Below are 23,133 nucleotides of genomic sequence, written 5' to 3' on the forward strand. Positions count from 1 at the left end.
TATAATTTTTTCACAATTCCTAAAGCTAAATCTATTATTAAAAAGTCATCTCAAAACATTAATCCTTGCCTTAGAAGACATCAACTAATAACATAATACTAATATATTATTATATAATGATAATATATTTTAAAGAAACATATAAAAAGTATAAAGAAACATATAAAAAGTATAGAGAAACTCAATATATCAAATATAATAATTATAAAATCTGAAATATATATTATAAATATATAATTTAACATACATCAAAGATATATATATTATAAATCCAAATATTCAACTAAACCATAGATGCGGGAAGGGTGCTCTTCGTGTCGTGGGTATAAGAAGAGCAGAAACGGCAGGAGGCATCGAGAAGGGAACATAAAACTCCAATCCTGCATGTCTGTGGAGGTAATGTAAGCTATAAAAGGTGCCCTGACGGTTTCAGAAGTTGAACCGACAACGAGATATTTGGATTAAGGAGGATATTCGGCAGTGGTACCATCCAGAGTAGAATACACGATAGGACATAGAGCAAAGTACTCAGCAGTGGATACATACAATAGATGGTTAAATACATACCCAGAATGATTATGGCAGAGGGTTTGTAGCGAACAGAGCTAGTGAATGAAGACGACAAAGTCCAGAAGGGTTTTTGATCAGCAGTAATTCTGAGGGAGCTGTTGGAAGTCATTGCCCTCGATTGTATTTGTTTAGAGCTTCAGAAGAGTACTACTGGTTGCTATTATACTCCAGAAAAGATCACTAATTACTCTCCTTAATTCTGTACGCTGCTTTTACCTAGCATAATATTGATCAGATATAATTGCATCTGAGAATCTTGAAGCATTTAGATTTCATTCCAGTCAGTAACATTCATAGCAAGACTAAACGGAAACACGAAATTCATTATCTAACAAAATTGGTTGACGGAAGAGGAATTTTTTAGTGTTAGATATCTTTGGGAACATCACATTTACTCCCTAAAATTTCAAAATGGGATGCTGGTAAAATTTGTGTTCTAAAAGTCTACTAAATTTTTTGCAGGTGGGTGCACACACAAATACAAAGGGAGGCAACTTTGTACTTTCTAGTTTGGCAGTATGGCTGAACTGAAGACAACAGGATCGACATCATCACTTGGATTGCCTGAACAAAGACTGATTTGTCGAGTGTATGTTGTGTTTTCTTTATCTTTCAGCTTACACGGGGTTGTTTTATCTTCTAAGAAATCATCAGAAAACTATACTAATATGACTTGCATTGCCTGGAAAAATACCTATTTACCGCTAAGAAATCATCAGGAAACCAATGCTAAGTAGTAACACGCGAAGTCGTGTTTATATGTCGTATCTACTTTCAAGAAGAATAACATCTTTAATCCACTTTTCCTCTGCAGATGTCAAAAACAATTTTCGCAGTATACCTGTCCTCGCTGCAATGTTCGTTACTGTTCAATTGCATGCTACAAGGTATCCTTCTACATGATCTATGCTGGAGATTTCACGTTTGATTGAATGAAAAGTAACTCCATGATTTCTGTCTATGATGGAAACTGTCTAAGCTCCCAAGTATTGTGCCCCTTACAAAACATAACTCCAATCCCCCAAAGGGAACGTTTTGGGGCTGTGTGGGAAACATCCCTTACCTCAGCCCATCGCTACATGATTTGAAAAAATATTTATGAAATGGCCTAGGACTTTTATACATGAACGAAAGCATAAAAAGGGACGTGGCTGGCGCAAGGACCTCCACACCCCTTCAAGTCAACCTTAAGCCCAAAACAAATGCAAAAACAATTAAAATGAAAAAGCCAACCTCATTTTTGACATTTTCCAATTTTGTAAAGAAGAAGAGGAAGAGAAATTGCAACAGTGTGAAGAGGAGAACAAGACTCGGTAGAAGGCAATAGAGCATCAAATCCATATAATTTGAGGTAAATATAATATCCATCACCCATTTGCTCAAAGTGATGGAGGGTTTTTTGTTTTATGTTTGCATTTACACCTATCTTTTGAATTCTCAACAGAAGAAGAGCAGCGGCGAGGGTATTGAGAGTGAAATTGTTGAAACAAAAAAAAAAATATTCATAGAGGTACTATTGGGAGTGAGACTGTTGTAGGAATTGTGAGTTCAAGTAACCCATTTGAATGCCTCTTTGATCTTTTTATGACTATGCAAGAGCCCCATTTATTCCCCAAAAAAAGGCTCTTACAAATTGAAAACATGGATACACAAAGATGATTTTTTTTCCAGGGGAAGTATAGTTATGTCATTTGTGTAAGAATGACCATGAGGGCAGTTACATGAGTTTATTCTCATCTTCTATACTTAAGAGCTCCAAGGGTAATACGTTGTGAGAAAATAACCGTAGTTAAGAACACCAAGTCAATTAGGTTACATCTGGAGGGAGTCTAGGATTAAAAAAGTTCCGATGGAGACTATGCAACATAATGTGCCATTAAAGATCCATCCAAGGAAATAAGAATTGAAGATGCAATCAACTTGAAGCATGGTTATTTCAGGAGGAGCAAAAAGTGGCACTGCTTCTAGAAGTAGACTTTGGACTCATAATTGGAGAATCTATTGAATACAAGGAGATTGGATTCGAGTGTTGACACAATTTTGGAGTATATTGGGTGCGAAGGAATCAGGATGGATATATGAGAATGTCAACTCAAAGGAGATAGATTGTGCAATCATAGAGTCAAATTCCTGCTATGCTGAAAACAAAAAGAACTTTCTTAATTTCAGAGTCTTTCAAGTTATGAAATAGGTCGATCAGAGAAATAGCACAGGAAATTTGCCAAATAAAGGAAGCTATAAGGTCATTCAAATAGAGCATGAATGCAAGGGCATGTCAGCATTCCCACCCACTATAGGATGTAATACAAACACGAGGAGACAACTTCAGTACTCTGGAAATTAAAGAGAACCTGAAGAACATCATAGAATGCAGAATTCGTAAGAGGAATATTTGAATATGTATTTTATTGTGAAAGGAACGGGATATTCCAAAATCAAATTGTATTTAATGTTGAAAAGTCAAATAATATTACCAGTGCCCACTATTTTGTCTTACTCTATTTGTGAAATGTGTAATTTTGTCTTCTAGTGGAAGCATAGAGTGAGAGAGAAAGAATAGCCTGCCCCCACATTCTAGGAACATTTGTGTAAGATCCCTTGTAAATCCAACTATCATATCATTTGATCACGTTTCACATTCATAGCACCTAAGATTTCCTTGTTCAAGAGAGAGTAAGATACACTTGTTGGATTCTATTTTGTGTTGGTGCTGTGTAAAACCCCATCAGGTGAAGTGACTTCTTGCTCATGGTAATTTGCTATCCAGTGACTTCTATTTTGGTACTTAAAATGTTAGTTATGAAAAGATGTATAACAATATAAGACATGAAAATGTAAAAGTTAAAACAGTAAAATATTAAATTAGAATTACTAAATACTTGAACATTGCATTGAACATTAAACAATAAAATTATACATAGTCAAATCAGCAAATGGAAGAGTTCTATATAATGTTGAAAGTTATACCTGCTATAGAGATCTTTACATGTGAGATTACTATATGTTGAAATAGAGAAAAGATTTATGATGATATTTCCAAGTGAGCATGACATGGCATCCAAGGTGTACTAGGTTTCTCACTCTAAATATCTGACATTTGATTGTATGAAGAGTCATGCGACATGGTTTTAGGAATATGAAGAGACTCCTAATTGGCAGATAAAGAGACCTTTAGTTATGATATGTAGATTCTCTCAATTCAGTATATGCTTGTTTTATGTGATAAGCAATTATATCAAGTAGAAAACATTGCACTTGGACATTTTATTATTTTAATAAAAGAGATATTTTTCTGATGTGGTTGTGTTTTTTCCTAAAGCTGGGGGGTTTTCATAGGATAAATTGTGGTCTCTTTATATGCCCTTTTTATTCATCTTGTGTCTCTTGCTGTTCATCTTTATTTCTGGGCAAAATTTTAACATGGTGTCAAAGCCAGGTTAGATAACAACAATGAAGAAGTGTTGAAGAGTGGTATAGCTGTGAGACAGATCTTATTATTTATCAGCTCAATAATTTTTTATTCCTCTTGTATCTGCTGATTCATTGGCTGTATTTTGGTTGCTCCCATCTTTATTTAAAGAGTGTATTATCATTCTTATGCTCAACATTATATATGGAGTTTGTGTTTATGATCTTGTTGCCGTTCAACCTTTCATTCTAAGTTTCATATCAAGTTTGCTTGATCTATGTTTAAGTGCTGGTCAATTCACATATTTGCTGAGTCAACTTCCTTGTTCAGAGCTTATGTGGCTCCTTGTCATATTTATTTATTATTGTGGCTCTTCCGGATATTCTTTTGTTGGTTCTCCTTATGCATATGTGTTAATTTACCATTTGTATACAACGAGTCGTTAAGATATTTGAAGTGACAAGATCATTCCTAGTAATGACAAGTCATATGAAAGATTATGCATCAACCTTCACCAGAAGGATTATATTAGTGAATCAATTCTGAACGACACGTTGCGTGTGTGTAATAGTTTATTTTATCGGAGGTCTATTCTTGTGATCTATGATGATAATTAGAGATTTCCTTGTGAAGGTTTTGAAGTTGTCTAATGATTATTGATTGTGCTCTGCAAGTTCTTGTGCTCTTCTAAATATTCAAGTGGTCGTGGTTATTTGTTGAAAGTTTTAGTTTTGGTGTCTAGGTAATGCTAACAGGATTGATCAATATCTTGCAATAAGTTCTGGTCATAGAAGTCATATTATTATATATTTTCTAGCAGTCTTTCTGTTTAAGCACCTAATTTGCATCAGATATTCTTCCAAAAGCAGAGGGAGTTGCCTATATAAACATTAATGGCTGAAATTTCTTCAAAAAATTTGAAAGCCGATGAGAATCCAAAGCATTTATGGATAAAATATCATAAGAGTTTGCCATGAAATACTAGATCTATTTGTAATTTTGGGCATGGATTTGTGCAATGCTTTATTGAGGTGAAACTAGGGAAGACATGCCTGGATCATATGCATCAACTAAGGGATTCAAGTTTTTTAATGGCACTAGATTGATAAAATTAGTAGCATTGAGCTCAGGTGAGAAAACGACTGTCGAGGTTCTTTCTCCTGTGGATGCTTTAAAGAACACGCCATCAAATATTGCGAGGTTGGAAGATGTAATCAAGTAGAGAAAAGTGTGACATAAGTATTTGGCATGAACCAAGAGTCCTTCAGATGGGGATGACCTCAGGTGGTATTTCTGCAAGGTTCCTCTCACTCCCAATCAAGCCGGTGGTTGAACTGACAGGTTATTTTGGTATTTTTGGAAGATGTTCGTTTCAATTGTTGGTTCTCATGTTCTTTCATGGTTACCCCATTAGTAATGCATTCAGTTCAACAAGTTATATGATTATCATATGAATGCTGGTCTGCGTTTATTGTTCAATTTTGTTAAAGAAGATCAATGTGTATTTATTCATATTTGTGTGCGTGCTAAGATTAGACTACAAAGAGATGAGTATTCTATGATTATATTTTGAATATTAATCATGAATTTCTATTATATCACTAGGAATAGTGTATGCCTTTAGCATTGATCTCTATTGCGCTCTTCTAAATATTCAAGTGGTCGTGGTTATTTGTTGAAAGTTTTATTTTTGGTGTCTAGGTAATGCTAACAGGATTGATCAATATCTTGCAATAAGTTCTGGTCATAGAAGTCATATTATTATATATTTTCTAGCAGTCTTTTTGTATAAGCACCTAATTTGCATAAGATATTCTTCCAAAAGTAGAGGGAGTTGCCTATATAAACATTAATGGCTGAAATTTCTTCAAAAAATTTGAAAGCCGATGAGAATCCAAAGCATTTACGGATAAAATATCATAAGAGTTTGCCATCAAATACTAGATCTATTTGTGATTTTGGGCATGGATTTGTGCAATGCTTTATTGAGGTGAAACTAGGGAAGACATGCCTGGATCATATGCATCAACTAAGGGATTCAAGTTTTTCAATGGCACTAGATTGATAAAATTAGTAGCATTGAGCTTAGGTGAGAAAACGATAGTCGAGGTTCTTTCTTTTGTGGATGTTTTAAAGAAGACGCCATCAAATATTGCAAGGTTGGAAGATATAATCAAGTAGAGAAAAGTGTGACATAAGTATTTGGCACGAACCAAGAGTCCTTCAGATGGGGATGACCTTAGGTGGTATTTCTGTAAGGTTCCTCTCACTCCCAATTAAGCCGGTGGTTGAATTGACAGGTTATTCTGGTATTTTTGGAAGATGCTTGTTTCAATTGTTGGTTCTCATGTTCTTTTATGGTTACCCCATGAGTAATGCATTCAGTTCAACAAGTTATATGATTATCATATGAATGCTGGTCTGCGTTTATTGTTCAATTTTGTTGAAGAAGATCAATGTGTGTTTATTCATATTTGTGTGCGTGCTAAGATTAGACTACAAAGAGATAAGTATTCTATGATTATATTTTGAATATTAATCATGAATTTCTATTATATCACTGGGAATAGTGTATGCCTTTAGCATTGATCTCTATATTTCTCTTTATGATAGGTTGATTTTATGAGTCATTATTAATCTCTCTTGGTTACAGGATGGATCAAGAAGCAATAAGATGATGAGAGATTATATAGATTGTAGAAATGAACACGTGGACATTGCTTGCAGTATAGAACTGAATTGATGATACATATCTTCATTAAAGAGAACGAAATGATATCTAGGGAGACTATCCAGCTTTAGAGGGGTTTTTCTGATAGAGGGAGAATGTCATTGCTAAAGCTCCCTTCTTGGTTAAATTGGAATCAACTATCTTATTGTGGTGATCAAAGTAGTCTCTGTTGAGAGGGAGTCTCTGTTTAGAGAGAATCTCAACTATTGTTATACATGTTGCTAATGAGTTCTCTGCGAGAGAAGTTCTAGGTGAAATCCCTTGTTCCACACTCTGCATGTAGGTATTGTGTATCCACTCTTTGTGAGTAGGCATGGTGGAAATACATTATTCTGTGGGAGAAGTTTGAGGTGAACGCTCTTGATCCACACTATGTGATCAAGCATGGTGGAAATACATTCTTCTTTATGGGTAATTTGAGGTGAAAGCCCTCGATCCACCCTTTGTGAGTAGGCATGGTGGGAATGCATTCTTCCTGGGAGAAGTTTGAGATGAAATCCCTTGTTCCATCCTCTGCGAGTAGGCATGGTGGAAGTCATGTGTATGATTCCATGACCTTAATCTTATGCTTTTATGAAGTAGCTATGGTGAATAATGTTATGTTGAGATAACAATGTTTTATTGAGATAATTTGTGATAAGAATTTGTTATTTGCAGTTTTGGTTTCAGCTATGTGTGCCTTCCATGCTAAACATCTCTCTCTTGCTATTAGGGGGTGTTGAAGATTATAACTATGATAGAGATCGCTGATTGCGATATAGGCTATTGGATGGGCGTTTGATTGCTTCACTACTATAGGTGATGTGTTACAGTTGGCATTGGTCTCGGATCGAGGTATAGGAGAGTTCCTAGTCATTCAAATTGGATGGATACATGCATTGGATTGTATAGGTCCTTGACATTCGTTGGACTGGATGGGTGGGTCACTGATCTGTGCTAGTCTTTATGATGGGTGCTTAGTTGTATTCATTCATCCGTTCGGTTGTTCCCCGATGGATCGTGTGTAAGGGTGAACCTTGTTGGTGATTGCATCATTGCGTGTTTGTCTTGTTTCTTCGTGCTATGTGTGCTTGCCATACTAAAGATCTCTTTCTTGCTAAGAGGGAGTGTAGAAGATTATAGTTGTGATAGAGAACTTTACTGTGATATTACTATTTGTTGAAATTGAGAAAGATTTATGATGATATGCCCAAGTGAGCATGACATGGCATCCAAGCTGAACTAGGTGTGTCACTCTAAATATTTAACATTTTATCATATGAAGAGTCATGTGACATACAAAGAGACATGCATTTGGGAATATTAAGAGACTCATAATTGACAAATGAAGAGACCTTCAATTATGATATGAACGGTTTCTTAATTCAATGTATGTTTGCTTTGGGTGATGAGCAATTGTATCAAGTTGAAAGTATTGTACTTGGAAATTTTATAATTTTAATAAAAGAGATATTCTTTTAGTGTGGTTGAGTTTTTTCCTCAAGTTGGAGGGTTTTCCTAGGACATGATATCAAAACAAGTACAAACTACAAAATCAAAATGCTAAAATGTAGCGAAGGAGGCCTCTAATCATCCCTTGGGAGGTCGGCAATCTTGTCATCATCAGAACTATTAGACTCTGCAAGGTCAACAACAACGAAAGAAACATCAATCAGCCCTGCATCTAAAGCATCTTTGTCCTCACCAATTTGTGATGGCTCCTTTGGCTCTACATCCCATTGTGTTGTTAGGCTCTCCTTGTATACATGTGTCTTGCAGTTAATGATACACAAGATACTATTTACAACCTCTAGTGTCTTTGCTTTTTGAGAGATAAGTTTGTTCCTCTTCAGAGAGCGAATGAAGCTATATGTAGACCAGTTCCTCCCTGAAGCTAAAGAACTAGCAACCTTAGACAAACAAATGGCTAGTGTAGTAGTTGTTGATTTTGGTCCATGACAAGTCCACCACAAATCCAGATCCTCCTGTGCCATAGTTTTTATGCCCGCCTTTGCAAACCTAAGAATAGCAAGTTTGGTCCACTTAGTGCAAACCTTCCCAGCAATTTCAGAGCCATACATCCTATCAATGTGCCTGAAGAACCCATCCTTCACCTGAAAAAATAAAAAAATAAAAAAATAAAAACTTCAAATTATTGGCAAATAGAAGATGGTAGTTATGAAAAGATATATGACATAAAGATGATTACGCTAAATAGCATGATATGAATCACCTCATCATCCTAAATTGGTTTAACTCTACTAGGCTTAGGCATGTACCACTTCAAATTCAATGCATAAGTAGCCATGTATAAAGGAGTTTTTAGGGTGCCCCATCTGTGTTGATTAATGGGCCGAATGTGTCCAATGTAGAATGCTAAATTGGGGTCCCTTCCTTGCACAACATTTCTCATCTACCCATGGCTAGGTGCATTCCCATCCCCATATTTGATAACCTAGAAAATTGGATTGATGATAAAGACTGTGTATTTTGCATCACTCCAAAATACACCACTCTTCACTATCTCCTTTACCCTCCTCCCTTGCTCTATCTTGGACCCATCCCACCGATTCTATTCATTCGTTATAACCATGAGTTTCAATGGCTCTTGGAACTCAAACATTCTCTCCAAAAGAATGAAATAGGATGCATATGTGGTCTCAACTAGGTTCAAGTACTCCTTGGCGAAGCTCCTCAAGAGTGCACGTGAAATGTGGTTATTGCCGATAGACCTCTGCACATATCTAACATTGATGACCACTCTCTAAATTTAATCAATCTTTTCCATGTTTGAGTGCTTTGTCCATGGCATGCGCACAACATGGAGTCCACCAAATATGTCTATATCTTGCCTCAATAAGCCTCCTTGCAACTGTCCACATGTGCTGCATCTGTCACTACTTGTACCACATTTTGTAGCCTAATCTCCTCAATAGATGTTTGAAGGATGTCAAATTGAAAATCAACATCTTTTTGATGCCCTGAACAATCAATCGCCTTGAGGAAGAATGGGCCCATTGAGCATATAACAATGATATTGATGAATGGACAGTGCCAATGTCTGTCCACCCATCCATGATAATGCTGCATCCAGATTCCTTTGAACATGCCCTCATGGTCTCCATCGCTCTTCTAATCTTGGCATACTCTTTATCCAAGATTGTGGTCCTCAATTTGTTCTTACTTCGTGGCACAAATGATGGTCCTCCCCCTTTCACCACCATTGGCATCATCTACTTACTAGCAATCGCACCTTGGTGTGCAATGGGTACACCATAGAATTACGGAAGCTCCTTTAAGTACTTGTCCCTTTGTTTGTGCTCCCTCTCATCCTCTCAATATCTCCTTAGCTCTCTATTAATGCATCTCATCATCTATATTTCTTTATATCTCTTTCTCTTTATCTCTCCCTCTCTATGCATCCCTTTGTATCTTGTATATCTTTTCCTAAATTTACCACTTGATTTATCTTCATCTATTTTTCTCCCATTCTCTCACTCTATATTCATCTAGACACATCTCTCTCTTTATCCATCCACTTGTCTCCACGCCCCCTTCTTATACCTTAAAAGCTCGAAATTTCCATATTTTTTCCCCGATCTCTTCCTCTATCTCTGTTCCTCAATAATATTTTTAACGTTTGTTTCTGCCAGATTTGGAAAGAGAGATGTCAAAATTTCCACTGTAAACTTGTGGGCGTAACATGACATTATGAAGTTTCTACTAAGCCAGTGTACATCACATGACAGTGTATGCGAGTTCCTCACATGGCAGCTTGTTGTCAATTGAAAAGGTGCCACTAAATATTTGTGTGGTAGTTTTCATATTTAGTTTCAATAATTATATGTTCATAAACTAAATTTTAAAAATGAAACGTGTTAAAGTCTAATTGATATTTAAAAGTCATTAAAATAGTAAATTGAAAAATTGAAGGCAATAAGAAAGAGGAATGTAATCCTGTGCAGCTGCTAAATGGAAATATCGGATTAGAAGATTAGAAAACCTCAAATTACTAATAGATTGGTAATCTCATATCTCTCAATATAACATTTAGCTATGTCTCCACCAATCCTTCATCCCCTTGAAAGTAGCCTCTCCCTTCTTTGAAATTATTGATGAAGTCCCTCTCAAATTATCAAAAAAGTCTTCTCCCCACCTCTCATATTATTGGTTGGCTCTCCCTCACCTCTCGTATTATTAGCAAAGTCCTCTCTTTCCCCTCAATTATTGGTGAAAATGAAGAATAGAAAGTCGCATTCATTTAACCTTGTATGAGAGGGTCATTTTCATCTTTTCCTTATATTCATCTTTCCTTAGAAACCCAAGTAGATCATCATAGTAGCTGGCCTCTCTTATATTAAGAGGCATTGGTGAATGGAACCTAGAAAGAATGAAGAAAAGAAATTGGTGAGGCCATAATTGATTTCCTTGAATGCCCATAGTCCCAATCCCACACTTCTTAAAAGGAGTGCAAATCAACGGTATATGAAATATAAATTACTACAAAAAATTATTTATCATGCAATAACACTAATGAGACAATACTTGTTAAATCACAACTTCCAAAATAAATCCCCAGAATCATTTAAAACTACTAACAAGACTACAGTGGCTTCAATTACTACTCAGAAAAACCTAGGAGGAACAACTTTCTCTTCACCGCTTTCTGCCTCCACCCCCAAGCTTGGGACCTTTAGGCATTGCAGCCTTAGGCAGCTTGGTTTTTTGAGACTTTGAATTAGTGTCTGCCTTCTTGTCTTTCATCTCATCTTTGTTCTTTTTAATTCTTTCTTTAATTTCTCTCAAAGAAGCCTCGTGGGCAGCTGCTCCAACTTCTGTTTTGTAATATTATTTCTTCTGGATAACTTCCAAAGAAGCACCAAAAATGGACTTGCTTAGCATTAATATCCTTCTTATGCTGCTTTCGATACATTGCAGTCCATGTTGAAACTTCGATGGCTTCAGATGGTAATGGAAGTACCTCTTACACTTCGAATTGGGAAACAGGAAAACCTGTGAATCTGAAAGGACAACACTTTCCTCTAACATCGGATGATATAAAAAGTATGCACTTAGCCATTACCTTAGTTATAACAATTAATTCAAATCTGACAAACAGGAAGGTTGGCATAAGTATATTTCTCTGTGCTTTATCAAACTGTCATTCGAGGACTCTTGCACATTCAATAACAATAATTTTTGTTTTGTTTGTGACATATTATCAAATTGTTTATATGTAACTGAACACCATCACATCTATTATCATGTCATGAGAATGAGGGAGATTTGTTTCAGTGACATGTGTGAGGAGGAAGAATTCACACACCGTAAGTAATAGGTGATGGTTGTGACTCTCATGGAGTGTGTACTTCTTTATTGGGTGTTGTTTCTCCTTGGGACGAGTGATATAGCGCTATTCAGAGGCGTTGTTAAATTATTACAAAGTCCCTTTCCTGGGCTAGCTAGTTGCACTCTTCCATTGACATTTTGTCAAGCACGTCGAGCTCAAAATGGTCATGACTGGGATTCAATGTTTTGTAGATTTCTCAGTCAAGAAATAAGCATCTTATCGAATAATCAATGCGCATATCTTACATGGTGTTGCTCCTCCTTCACATGTAGTTCCTACTGAAATCTTTGGGCCACTGAAGCGGCAAATTTCCGTTTTGATCACCACAGCATTGGATTAACTTTCCTCCATTCCTCCCGAATTGGCTTCCTCCTTTGTTCTGTACAAAATCACCCACAACATATCAGATAGAAGTTGGTGAGAGACAGGTAATTGTAAATTATTCAAACTCAAAAAGTGGCATCATTACTGACTTACCGGAAATGTGGAATGTGTCTGAAATGAGCTGTGGGCGAAAAGCAATGGTGTTGCAATTAAATAATGAGCAATTCAATTATGAGTATTTTACAGCAGAATAGACAAGTCGCACATTGAGCAACAAGAAACAAAAACGTGTGAGGTGCAAAATGGGTCCCAGTAAAAATGAAGTCTTTGTGCGCTGCAGTGGATATGGAAAATAAACCTGAACGGTGACGATCCATCTGATGGTCATCCAAGGGCTATTAAAAAGATTGTGCCGTTGGTTCAAATTTCTAGCTTGGTCTCTTTCATATGAGAAACGCCTATGACATAATAAGAAGGAGATTGAGCTACATGAAGTGTTATGGCATTGGAAAAAAAGAATCTGCCAAAGGATTCCTCTATCAGCCCTTTTTTTTGCACATTAAATAAATCTGTTATGGGGTTACTTCTAGTTTGCACCTTGCATTTCCTCTTGCTCAATTGGGTTTCAGCCATAACACTATAAGTGAATGAAGGTGCTGAGGCCTATGCCCATACTTCAATTTTTAAAATTTAAAATTAAACAAGAATTTAGAAAATAAAATAACATAATCTACTTCAATCTAAAAATGGAATAGCTGTAACAAAATGAAACAACGAGAAATGTAAAACTAAAACAATGAATATCCATTTGAAAATCAGAAAATAATATAAAAAATCAGTTAGAAACCCTACCTTTTGCTTGAAAAATCTCTTCAACAAGGTGAAATTTTTTCCTCCTCTTCTTGCTCCTTGTCACTCCTCTTTGACTTGCAGGCACTTTTTTCTTTGTTACACTTTTTTCATTCTTATGATCACCCTTTCCTCAGCTTCTCACTCTTCTTCTTGCTGCTGTTGCAAACTCTTCTTCTGGGATGCATCCCCGAATGTTATTATCATACCCTCAATGCAACTTCTTTAACTCTAGTGTCTCACTGTATCTTTTCTGAGCTATTTCTTGTTGAACACAATTCTTCTACATAGAGAGCGGCAGGGGGAGCGGGAGGGGTGTGTGGTGAATTGGTAGTAGATATAACCCTTTGATCTTTAATCAAATTTAACTTCTAATAAAACTTATCAAACTTACAAACTAAAATATGAAAGTAATTGAAACTGAAACCAAAAGAGATGCAACCACACAAGAACACATACACAAGATTTACATGGAAATTGAGGATGGAAAATACAACAGCGGGAAATGCTGCTAGGATCTATTGTCCTAATCCAGCTTTACGAATCATTCAATTACAATTTCTAAGGACACCCAATCCTAAGGAGTCACCAAACCCCTGTTCCAGGAGCACCAATTCTTTCTGACCCGGGCACCCACTTAGTATCAGCAATTCTTCCTGATCTGAGCACCCACTCTGTATTCAGAAAACACTAACTTAGCACCTTTACAATATAAAAAAATATACACACAAACTGTTACATTTAGAGTATAGACAACTTTCAGATATTATGTCCAGGATTCCAATCATTAGAATTCTTCAAATAGAACTTCTGTAACCTGCATATTACGAACTGTTAAACTATTTTAATCTGCAAATAGACTTCTAGAGCAGATGTAATAACAACACTTCAGGACACTTTTCTCTACAAACTTCTGAACGGACTTATCAAGAATTTTGATATTTCTGCTATTTTAAAACTGATTTTTAATCTTGTTCATCTTGTTACACAACATTATTTTAAAACCCCAGTATTAACTCATTTAAAAGAATCACAATATACTTTTATGCCCGATTGTCCAAATCATAACATACTTGTTCATCTTCCATTCCAAGCTGTCTATACCATCAAAGAACATTTCACTCTTTCATCCTGGATATATATTCTCTCTTCCTCAATGGCACACTCACACCTTGCTTTCACAATCTCAGTCAATATATTCCTTGTTCACTTCTCATTTCACATCAAACTTAAAGCTCTTTAACAATGATGCATATTTACAACTCTCCTCTCTAGCTCTCAACTACGTAATACACCTTTGTTCAAAGATTCTCATACACTCCTCACACCATCTTTCAATGAGCCTGCACAATGATTAAATATGACTTTATCAGTTGTAGTTAAAAGCAGTTAGAAACAATTTTAACTGGCATAATATGTAATGTCCAAATGATAATGATAAAATTAAAATATAAAAATAGATAGTAACAGTTAATAATATAGAAATACAAGACAATTTAAGTATCTCAATTTTTTGAAGTCTCTGAAGAGACAAAATTGAGATAATAAAACTTAAGATCATTCCTGAAGAAGCTAGATGGTTGTCAATGATAGGCTTAGCATTGAGCAGACAAGCAAGTAGGTCATAGACCTCTATTCGTATATTCTTACTGACATCATGTAGGCCATTTTGGCAAAGGGCAGACTGTTTTTTGAACACTCACTTGTATTGTGTCTGAAGCATATGATTAGCCAACATGATAACAAGCATTAGTTATTTGGTTAATACTAGGCAAATCAGCAACGTATTAATGACATTACATGCAGTGACTATGTTGCACAGCAATTCCTCTTATTTCATGTTGAAGACACAAAAGGGTGGTTGACTTCTTTCTTAGTCGATTTTGGTAGACACATGATAAGTGAATTTGTCTGAGTCAGCAGTAAGACAAGGAAGAAGTTAAGGATGGAGTGATTGTTTTCAAGATGGCACTCATGCTAGTAATAGACGAAGACAAATTGGAAAATAGCAATCTAAGGTTATGAAGTCTGAAGCATGATTGAAGATTGAAAGAGTGTGATCTTAATATGGCACGTAAGACACATCTGCCAAGTCATATGCAGTGATTAACATAATTGCAGATTGGTAGAACTTTGGTTAACATTAATATAGAAGGCAAGATGTAAAACTATCAATGCCATCGCCAACAAGATAATAGTAACTAAGTGACATTTGATTTGTTAGTCAATGAATCAAGAGTTGTATATAGGTGTGCATGGTATAATAGTTGATTTGCATAAATCTGAGGAGTTGTTAATAGCAACATTACAAGTTATATCTTAAAGTAACTAATTGGAATCTAGGATGTAACGTACCAATTAGCAAGAAGGGATAGCAAACATATCTCTTGGAGGTGTCCCATCCATTTCTAAGATATATATTGGATATCAAATCCATTAATTGCAACATTCAAAAGATCAATATAGAATGGATGATTGAAAGAATCAAGCAATTTATTATTTCTTACTGATAGCAAGAATCATAGATATATAATTGGGTACTCATCCCAAGGACAGGATGAAAAAGAATATATATATATATATATATATATATATATATATATATATATATATATTAGTAATGTTATATACATATATTCATGGTACAATAATAATAATATATATACATAAACCTATTCCTTAATTACTCACTAATACCGTAACAAGGATAGGTTGGTTTTGTCATGGAGAGATGGAGTAGTACCTCACAATTTAAAAGGAAACTACCAATATGGGGTAAGGACATATATCACAAATCCTTGAGGGAGAAGTCCCAAGATAGGTATTCTAATGTTCTGTGAACCTTGAGGGAGCCTACTTGTAGATTGGTTTCCAAGTGCCCTAAGGAAAAGTAAGCCCCCATCCTCCTTAAGTTTATTTATTATGGGATAAGAATTAGGGCTTAAGTATGTATTATGAATCAGTAATTGTTTCTCAGTTTAATCTGATTTGAATGCATAGTGAAGTTTTTTAACCTTTAAGAATCGGCAACCTCCTAGTAGGGAACATTACAAATTGCCATTTCCAAACACAACCCAACCCCCACGGGACATTGTGTAATCTGTCAACCAAATAACAATTGAATGAGCATCAATAAAAGAATGCCAGCCTTTTACTCAATATGATCTTTAGACATATGGCACAATAAAAGAAAACCAAACCATGATCTTTCAAGAGCATTTCTGTCTTATGTTTGTTAGAACTAAACAATGAAACCCAATTTGAAGACTTTTAAATAAATGCGACTTTGAGCCCAAGAGTCAATTAGCAAATCATATACTTCTAAGGGAGTGTAGAATGGATATCAACCAAGATAATATAATATACATACAAGTGTACAAAAATCAACAAAACAAAAAATACGACTATCATACATACCAATGTGTACGAGTGAAACCAATGTTCTTTTATTATTACCAAAAATCAACCATACATTATTCATATTCCAATGTTCTTAAATAGAGATCAGTTGGTTAGGAAACCCGACCGACACATCCCCTTGCTAACAACTACCCAACCCCAAACTATCTTTAATTACAATATTATATTACGGGTCCTACATCTATCCCCACCAAAAACGAAGTAGGGTGGAAAGACGTCCTTGGATTGGACTCCGAGTTATGAATACGTTGTAATCTCGTTCTGCAACTATTTGCTTAGCTCGAAGTCCTTGAAGCAGGCATAAGACGTCCATTCTATCCTTTTTTGCTGCGACCAATTTGGCCTCTAGAGTGGCTTTCTCAGCCTGCCATTCTACTTCCCTATGACTTATCTACTTCTCTTTGCCCAATCTCCTTGGTAAGTCCTTTTCTTTTTGCAGTGCTAGGAAGGTGCCTCAAAATGCCTCCTCCATCTGGGCCAATGACTGCATGAGAGATGGTTGTTCAAGTGTAGTGGGTATAGTATGCCTGATCTTCCATATTACTGTTGCCTGGTCACCCCCGACTCCACTTTGCATAAGTAGATCACAGTTCATATAGCAGTGCCTCTGCATAAATGCTACTAGTGACTCTGTTGCTTTGATGATGGCTTCTAAGTTCTGCCCCTGAGCCTCGTTTATGATCTCCTTGGTGGTCCGCTCCATGCCTTGTAACTGCTTGAGGAATTTTACTGCTTTTGCCTCAAATGAAAGTGCTGCTGCCATCCTTGCTTCTACTGGTTCTAAGTGCTCTTGAGTTTCCATTCGGTCTTCTATCTCCATTTCCTAGGGGGTTAATGAAGAGGGATGTATCATTCCAAATTTTCCCAACAATTTATCAGGTTTGGCCAACAACGTGTCCTCTCTCTAGTGTACTTGTGCTTATTTCCTCCATGAGTTTCTTGCCCTTTACTTTCTTCTTGCCAACAGATTGGACCAATAGGGCAATTGGTTTAGCCACCTCGATGCCTTTTGTTGTCTCCAATCTAACGCTATGTGCAACTTTCCTGTGGCATCGAAGATCTATCATCTTAGTGTGAGGCAACTGGCTCTGAGAAACGAAGTTGGGTAGAATGGAAATGCGTTTCACATCCCATTGAGGAAGTAGTTGTCCACTTGTTGCTTTTGTACCTGCTCCTTGCATCCCTTCTTCTGTGCCCTTCAAGAACACTTGTTGCTTAAAGACTTCTTCTGTAGCCTCCATATTCCCTTCCAGACTGGCACCGTTGGTACCAACACTAACCATCTCCTCACTAGTACCAGCCTGCCTTGTATGGACTTCTTGAAAATGGCCAACCGTACAGTCTCCCTCCGTACAGTGGCTCTCCTCTGTACAATGCACTGTATGGCCTTCCTCGTGCATTTTCTCCACTGTCTTTTTTGTACGGCCCAACTAGGTGTCTCCAGATGCCTCATGGATTTCTGCGTACTCTAGAATTGCTTGTGGTAATGGACCTCCGTCTATTGGTAAGAATGTGACTTCACTAGGTGTGCCCTTGAGATGGCTTAGTCAAAATTCCTCTTTACCTGATTCATTAGAAAAAGATGATCCTGTACTCCCCTCTTATCTTTTTCCTTGGTTCTCCTTCAGATCCCATGCCAAAGATATCAAGATGAAACCAATATGCCATTGTTGGTTTATAGGGTTCCACTTTGCTGGTTGGCAGGAATGTCCTCCTATGGTCCAGGGTTACTTGCGTTCGAACTGCTTCCAGGAACAATGCTATGGCATGTAAAATGCTTTATGTTTCAAATGCGAAAATTCCCTCAACCTTTTTGACAAAACTTGTGCCCAATTGTAAACCCTTCACATAAGTCCATTTACTATGCCTAGCATCCAGATGGCAATATTAGACGTGTGGCTCCCACCAGTGAGTTTGCTCTTCACTAGTTCTACAATGCACCTCCACTCATCATTGACTATGAATATTTTCTTCAGCCCACGACTGTTGTTCTTACTTAGAATGTTGTCCCATTCCTGTACTGAAAGATCATTCCTGCACATCAATTGAAGCTATTTCTCCTTATGTTCCATTGTCATCTTTGGGTTTTTTGTTGCATTGTGCCCTTTGTTGGGAACCCCAAGTACTTAATTTATCTCCTTTGGAGAATATGAGATAGTGAGGGTTTGCTGAAAATATTGAATTACAAACTTATGCCCCTCCTTGTTGTATCCAACAACCATGGTTCATAATACAAGGTCAAATTCTTTTAAATAAAAAATATGTTATCTACCTCAACTTTTCGCAATGCCTCCTTGAGTACATGATTTTCCTCGGCATTCTCCCACCACGTTCAACACTCACTCCTTGCTACACTTTCAAATGTGACATTTGCAGGTGTGATGTTTTCTGCGTTTTTCCCTTTGTCTTGCTTTGTGGCCATTTTTTTCACTTGCAAAGCCTTATTTTTTCTTGAATCAATAATGATGCCTTTGCTTGGGTTACCGATACTAGTCTTCACCATTTTATTGTAGTTTTGGAGTATTTAGGTGGCTTTTGATGAAAATATTGAATTACAAACTTATGCCCCTCCTTGTTGTATCCAACAACCATGGTTCATAATACAAGGTCAAATTCTTTTAAATAAAAAATATGTTATTTACCTCAACTTTTCGCAATGCCTCCTTGAGTACATGATTTTCCTCGGCATTCTCCCACCACGTTCAACACTCACTCCTTGCTACACTTTCAAATGTGACATTTGCAGGTGTGATATTTTCTGCGTTTTTCCCTTTGTCTTGCTTTGTGGCCATTTTTTTCACTTGCAAAGCCTTATTTTTTCTTGAATCAATAATGATGCCTTTGCTTGGGTTACCGATACTAGTCTTCACCATTTTATTGTAGTTTTGGAGTATTTAGGTGGCTTTTGATGAGTTACTTTTCCAACTGTTATCCACTTGTTTCAATCTGTCAATTTGTATATGTCATACCTCTTGTATTGTACCTTGGCTTGTACTTGTCTTCTTGTATGCCAATGTCTTTTTGTGATGTGCTTCCCTTATGTTGGCTTCTACCGTCCGTATCCCTGCATTCGTTGTACGAAATCCCTGTGCTCCAATGACTTCTGTACGGATTCTACCTCATGCTTGTATATTGCTACCTTGTATAGCCTCCGTATGGATTCCTCCTGCTTGTATATTGCTACCTCGTACGGCCTTCATATGAATTCCTCCTGCTAGTATATTGCTAACTTGTAAGACCTCCATAGAGATCCCTCCTGCTAGTATATTGCTTCCCCCTGTTCATACTTTTGGTGTCCCCTCTGATCATGTGGAAGCTCCAATGCTGGCTCTTGGTACAAAAGTTGTTCATACGGTGATTTGGTGCACTCCAGTCCTACCACATATGACCACTCCAACCCTCAATGTTTGTACGTGTATGCCTCTAATGCCCATGCCTTTAGCACGCACTCCTACACCATCTTGTACGCATACTCCTAGAACTCACCTGCATACACTTGGTGTTCCTCAGCGTACGGCTCTAACTTCTTCACATACGCTTCATACTCCAACTTCAATTTCTCGAGCTCCAATGCTTGCCTTATATAATTCGATGGTAGGGTGTGCTTTTAGACTTTTCTGCTAACCTTCTTGCCTTTACTTTCCCTATAATATCTTCTTTTAGTTCCTCCCCATCTGCTTTTATATTTCTAGAATTCTTTTTTTTTTCACTTTTTCTATTTCTTTTAATTTTCCTCCGTCTCCTTTTATATCTAAAAAATAGAAAGAAGCAAGGCTCCCTCCTTTTCATATAAGGTTTGAATGTAGACCCATTGACTAAGCCTTTCAAGGGATTATTATCCAGGGTTGACAATTTTATTGCTCCATTTTTCCTCACTTCCATTTTTTGGTATGGTCCCAACCTTCGTATTTTGAACTTACTTGGCTTTATTTGATTCTTACCATTATACTTAAGTACTAACTCCCTCAGTTTAAAATTCATTTTCTTCAAATGTTTATCATGCCAAAATTTTTGTCTCCCTTGTACTACTTCAGTAGTCCATTGAGCCATAGTCCTCCTTTCATCCAATTTTATTAAGGCATTTAGCTGTTCTCAAACTGTCCATCTCCCCCTGTCAAACTGTCCATATCCCCCTGTCTGTGTTCAACTACTATTCTTAGATTGGGTACCGCATATTTTGCTGGCATCACGGTTTTCTGCCCATACATTAAGTGAAAAGGGGTTTGTCTTGTGGCGGCTTTGTGAGCAATCTTGTAAGCCCATAAGATTACTGAAAGTCTTTCCTCCTAGTCTCCTTTTTCCACGCCACAAGTCTTATACAAAACGGTTACCAAAACTTTATTTGTGGCCTCTTCTTGACCGTGGCCCTAGGGTAGTACGGACTGGAAAAAGAATGGAAAAATTTGTACTCACTGGTCATTGCGCGAATTGCCTAGTTGACAAAGTGCACTCCTTTGTTACTTGTTAACTACAATGGTATGCCAAACCGAGTCATTAAGTGTTCATAGAGGAATTTGGCTGTTCTTATCACTGTGTTGTCTAGAAGCACCCTTGCCCCCACCCATTTTGTAAGATACTCCATTGCAAGCACTATATATATGCATTAGTGGGTGTTGCTGGTAGGCAAGGGGCCCACAAAGTCCAAACCCTAGTGTTCAAATAGTTTGTGTGGCTGTGAGGGAAATAGTGTCATGAAGTCTCTTTTGAGGGGTTCTCTTGCCCTTTGACATGTATCACAACTGAGGACCCATTCTTGGGCATCTGCATGAAATGTAGGCTCCCAAAGTCCTGCCAAGAGTACCTTCTGGGCTGTAGCATGTGGTCCCATATGCCCTCGTGCGAGGCCTTCATGGGATTCCCTGAGGACCCTAGGGATCTCCTCCTCCACCACACATCTCCTTAACACCTCATCTGGCCCCATCTTATACAATAACCCGTTACTCAGTTGGAATGTCCTGCTTTTCAGTACAATCTTTCTTCTTTCGCTCACTAGCATCATTTGGAAAGGTAGCAGTAGATAGTTATTGGCCAATGCCTTCGTACCATTGTGGGAGTACGAAAAGTTGAAACAAGTGGGCATTTGGAAAGTCTTTGTTCATTTCATTTCCCATAGGTTCTCTTGATTTTATTCTGGACAATTGGTTTGCAATCACATGACTTTTCCTTGGACTAACGATGATCTTAAAGGTAAATCCTTGAAGGAGGGTTAACCACCTAGTTACTCTTCCTTGGATAATCGGTTTGTTAACTAGATACGTCAGAGCTTGATGATTTACAAAAAATGTAAAAGGAGTGGCTAATAAGTAATGTCTAAACTTTTGAACTGCGTAGACCATACCTAGTGCTTCTCTCTCCATGGAACTGTAATTCCGTTCTGCTTTTGAAAGTAACCTGCTAGCATAACCTACAAGCCATCAAATATTTTTGTTTTGGATGATTGGAAGTTTGATTTTTTGTGACCTTTTAAGGTGCCAAGTTGCAAATTTGCTTTGTTATGAGAAAGTAGCTGTACAAATAAATTTTAGTTTCACTTCCTAAGTCACTGCAAGCATAAATTTCAGTTGGGTGATTTGGAAATGTGTGTGACATATGTATGTGCTAAAAAACAATGCGCACCAGAATTAGTAGTAGGATTCTTCTTTTCATCCAATTTAGATGTACTCTTGTTGTCAATTTTCTCTGACATCTACGTAAACTGATTTGTATCATAATTTTCTAGTGCACCCCTTCCACCAGTATTGAGATTCAGGGGTTCCTTATTCATACATTGATGAATCAAATCTATGTGAGAGGAAGAAAGCTTTGTTCAAGTCTTAATTCTTTTGAATTTGCTTAGCCATTTTTTACTTTTGGCTGGAAAGGGCTTAAAATTGGATCCTATTGAGTATCAGTTGCTTAGGAGGAGGTCTTTCTCCCTTTCTCTCTCTCTCTCTCACACACACACACACACACACCTGTGCACACACATGCACACACACACCCGTGCACACCTGCGCGCACATGCACACACACACACACACACACACACCTGTCCACACCTGTGCACACACACGCACACACACACCCGTGCACACTTGCGCACACCCATGCATGCACATACACACAGAGTTACCCACCCACCGACCCACCTGTGCACACCTGTGCGCACACACACACACATCCCCAAAGGCAGATATGGATAATAGAAAAACATCTCCAAAAAGAGGGCACAAAAACTTTTGAATTTGTTCTTTGTATATGAGGAATTCTTCAACAAACTCAGATTTACATTCAGATTATAGAACTGATTTTCCTGCTAATATATACTAGCACTTGCACCAAAAAAGGTGCAGTGGTTAGGCCGATATAATATATCTCTGGCTTTTAAAAAAAATGTACTACTTCTAAATGTTTAAAATAATTCTAGGTTTTAATTTTTTTGCTAGATTTTCATATTCAGTTGAAGCAAAGATAAATCTGAACTTGTTTCTCATCTTCTGTGTTGTTTCTGGGACCACCGTC

The 23,133-nt window shown here is 37.1% G+C and overlaps 1 protein-coding gene across 3 annotated transcripts in view; it reads left to right on the top strand.

Moving 5' to 3' along the window:
* Nucleotides 1–285: 285 nt before the first annotated feature.
* Nucleotides 286–23,133, top strand: part of LOC149577768 (HIT-type Zinc finger family protein) — a 66,285-nt gene continuing 43,437 nt past the window's right edge. Inside the window, exons 1-3 of one of the 3 annotated variants that reach the window (XM_089825788.1) lie at nt 286–771; nt 1,033–1,159; nt 1,385–1,457. In XM_089825788.1, coding sequence (XP_089681914.1) covers nt 1,089–1,159; nt 1,385–1,457 — 144 coding nt within the window. In that variant the 5' untranslated portion in view covers nt 286–771; nt 1,033–1,088. The remainder of the gene's footprint in view (nt 772–1,032; nt 1,160–1,384; nt 1,458–23,133) is intronic. The other 2 variants (XM_089825800.1, XM_089825792.1) reach the window with 2 other exon arrangements.

The sequence above is a fragment of the Cupressus sempervirens genome, chromosome 1 (assembly GCF_028749045.1).
Source record: "Cupressus sempervirens isolate cs-2001-9-10 chromosome 1, ASM2874904v1, whole genome shotgun sequence".
Classification (NCBI taxonomy): Eukaryota; Viridiplantae; Streptophyta; class Pinopsida; order Cupressales; family Cupressaceae; genus Cupressus; species Cupressus sempervirens.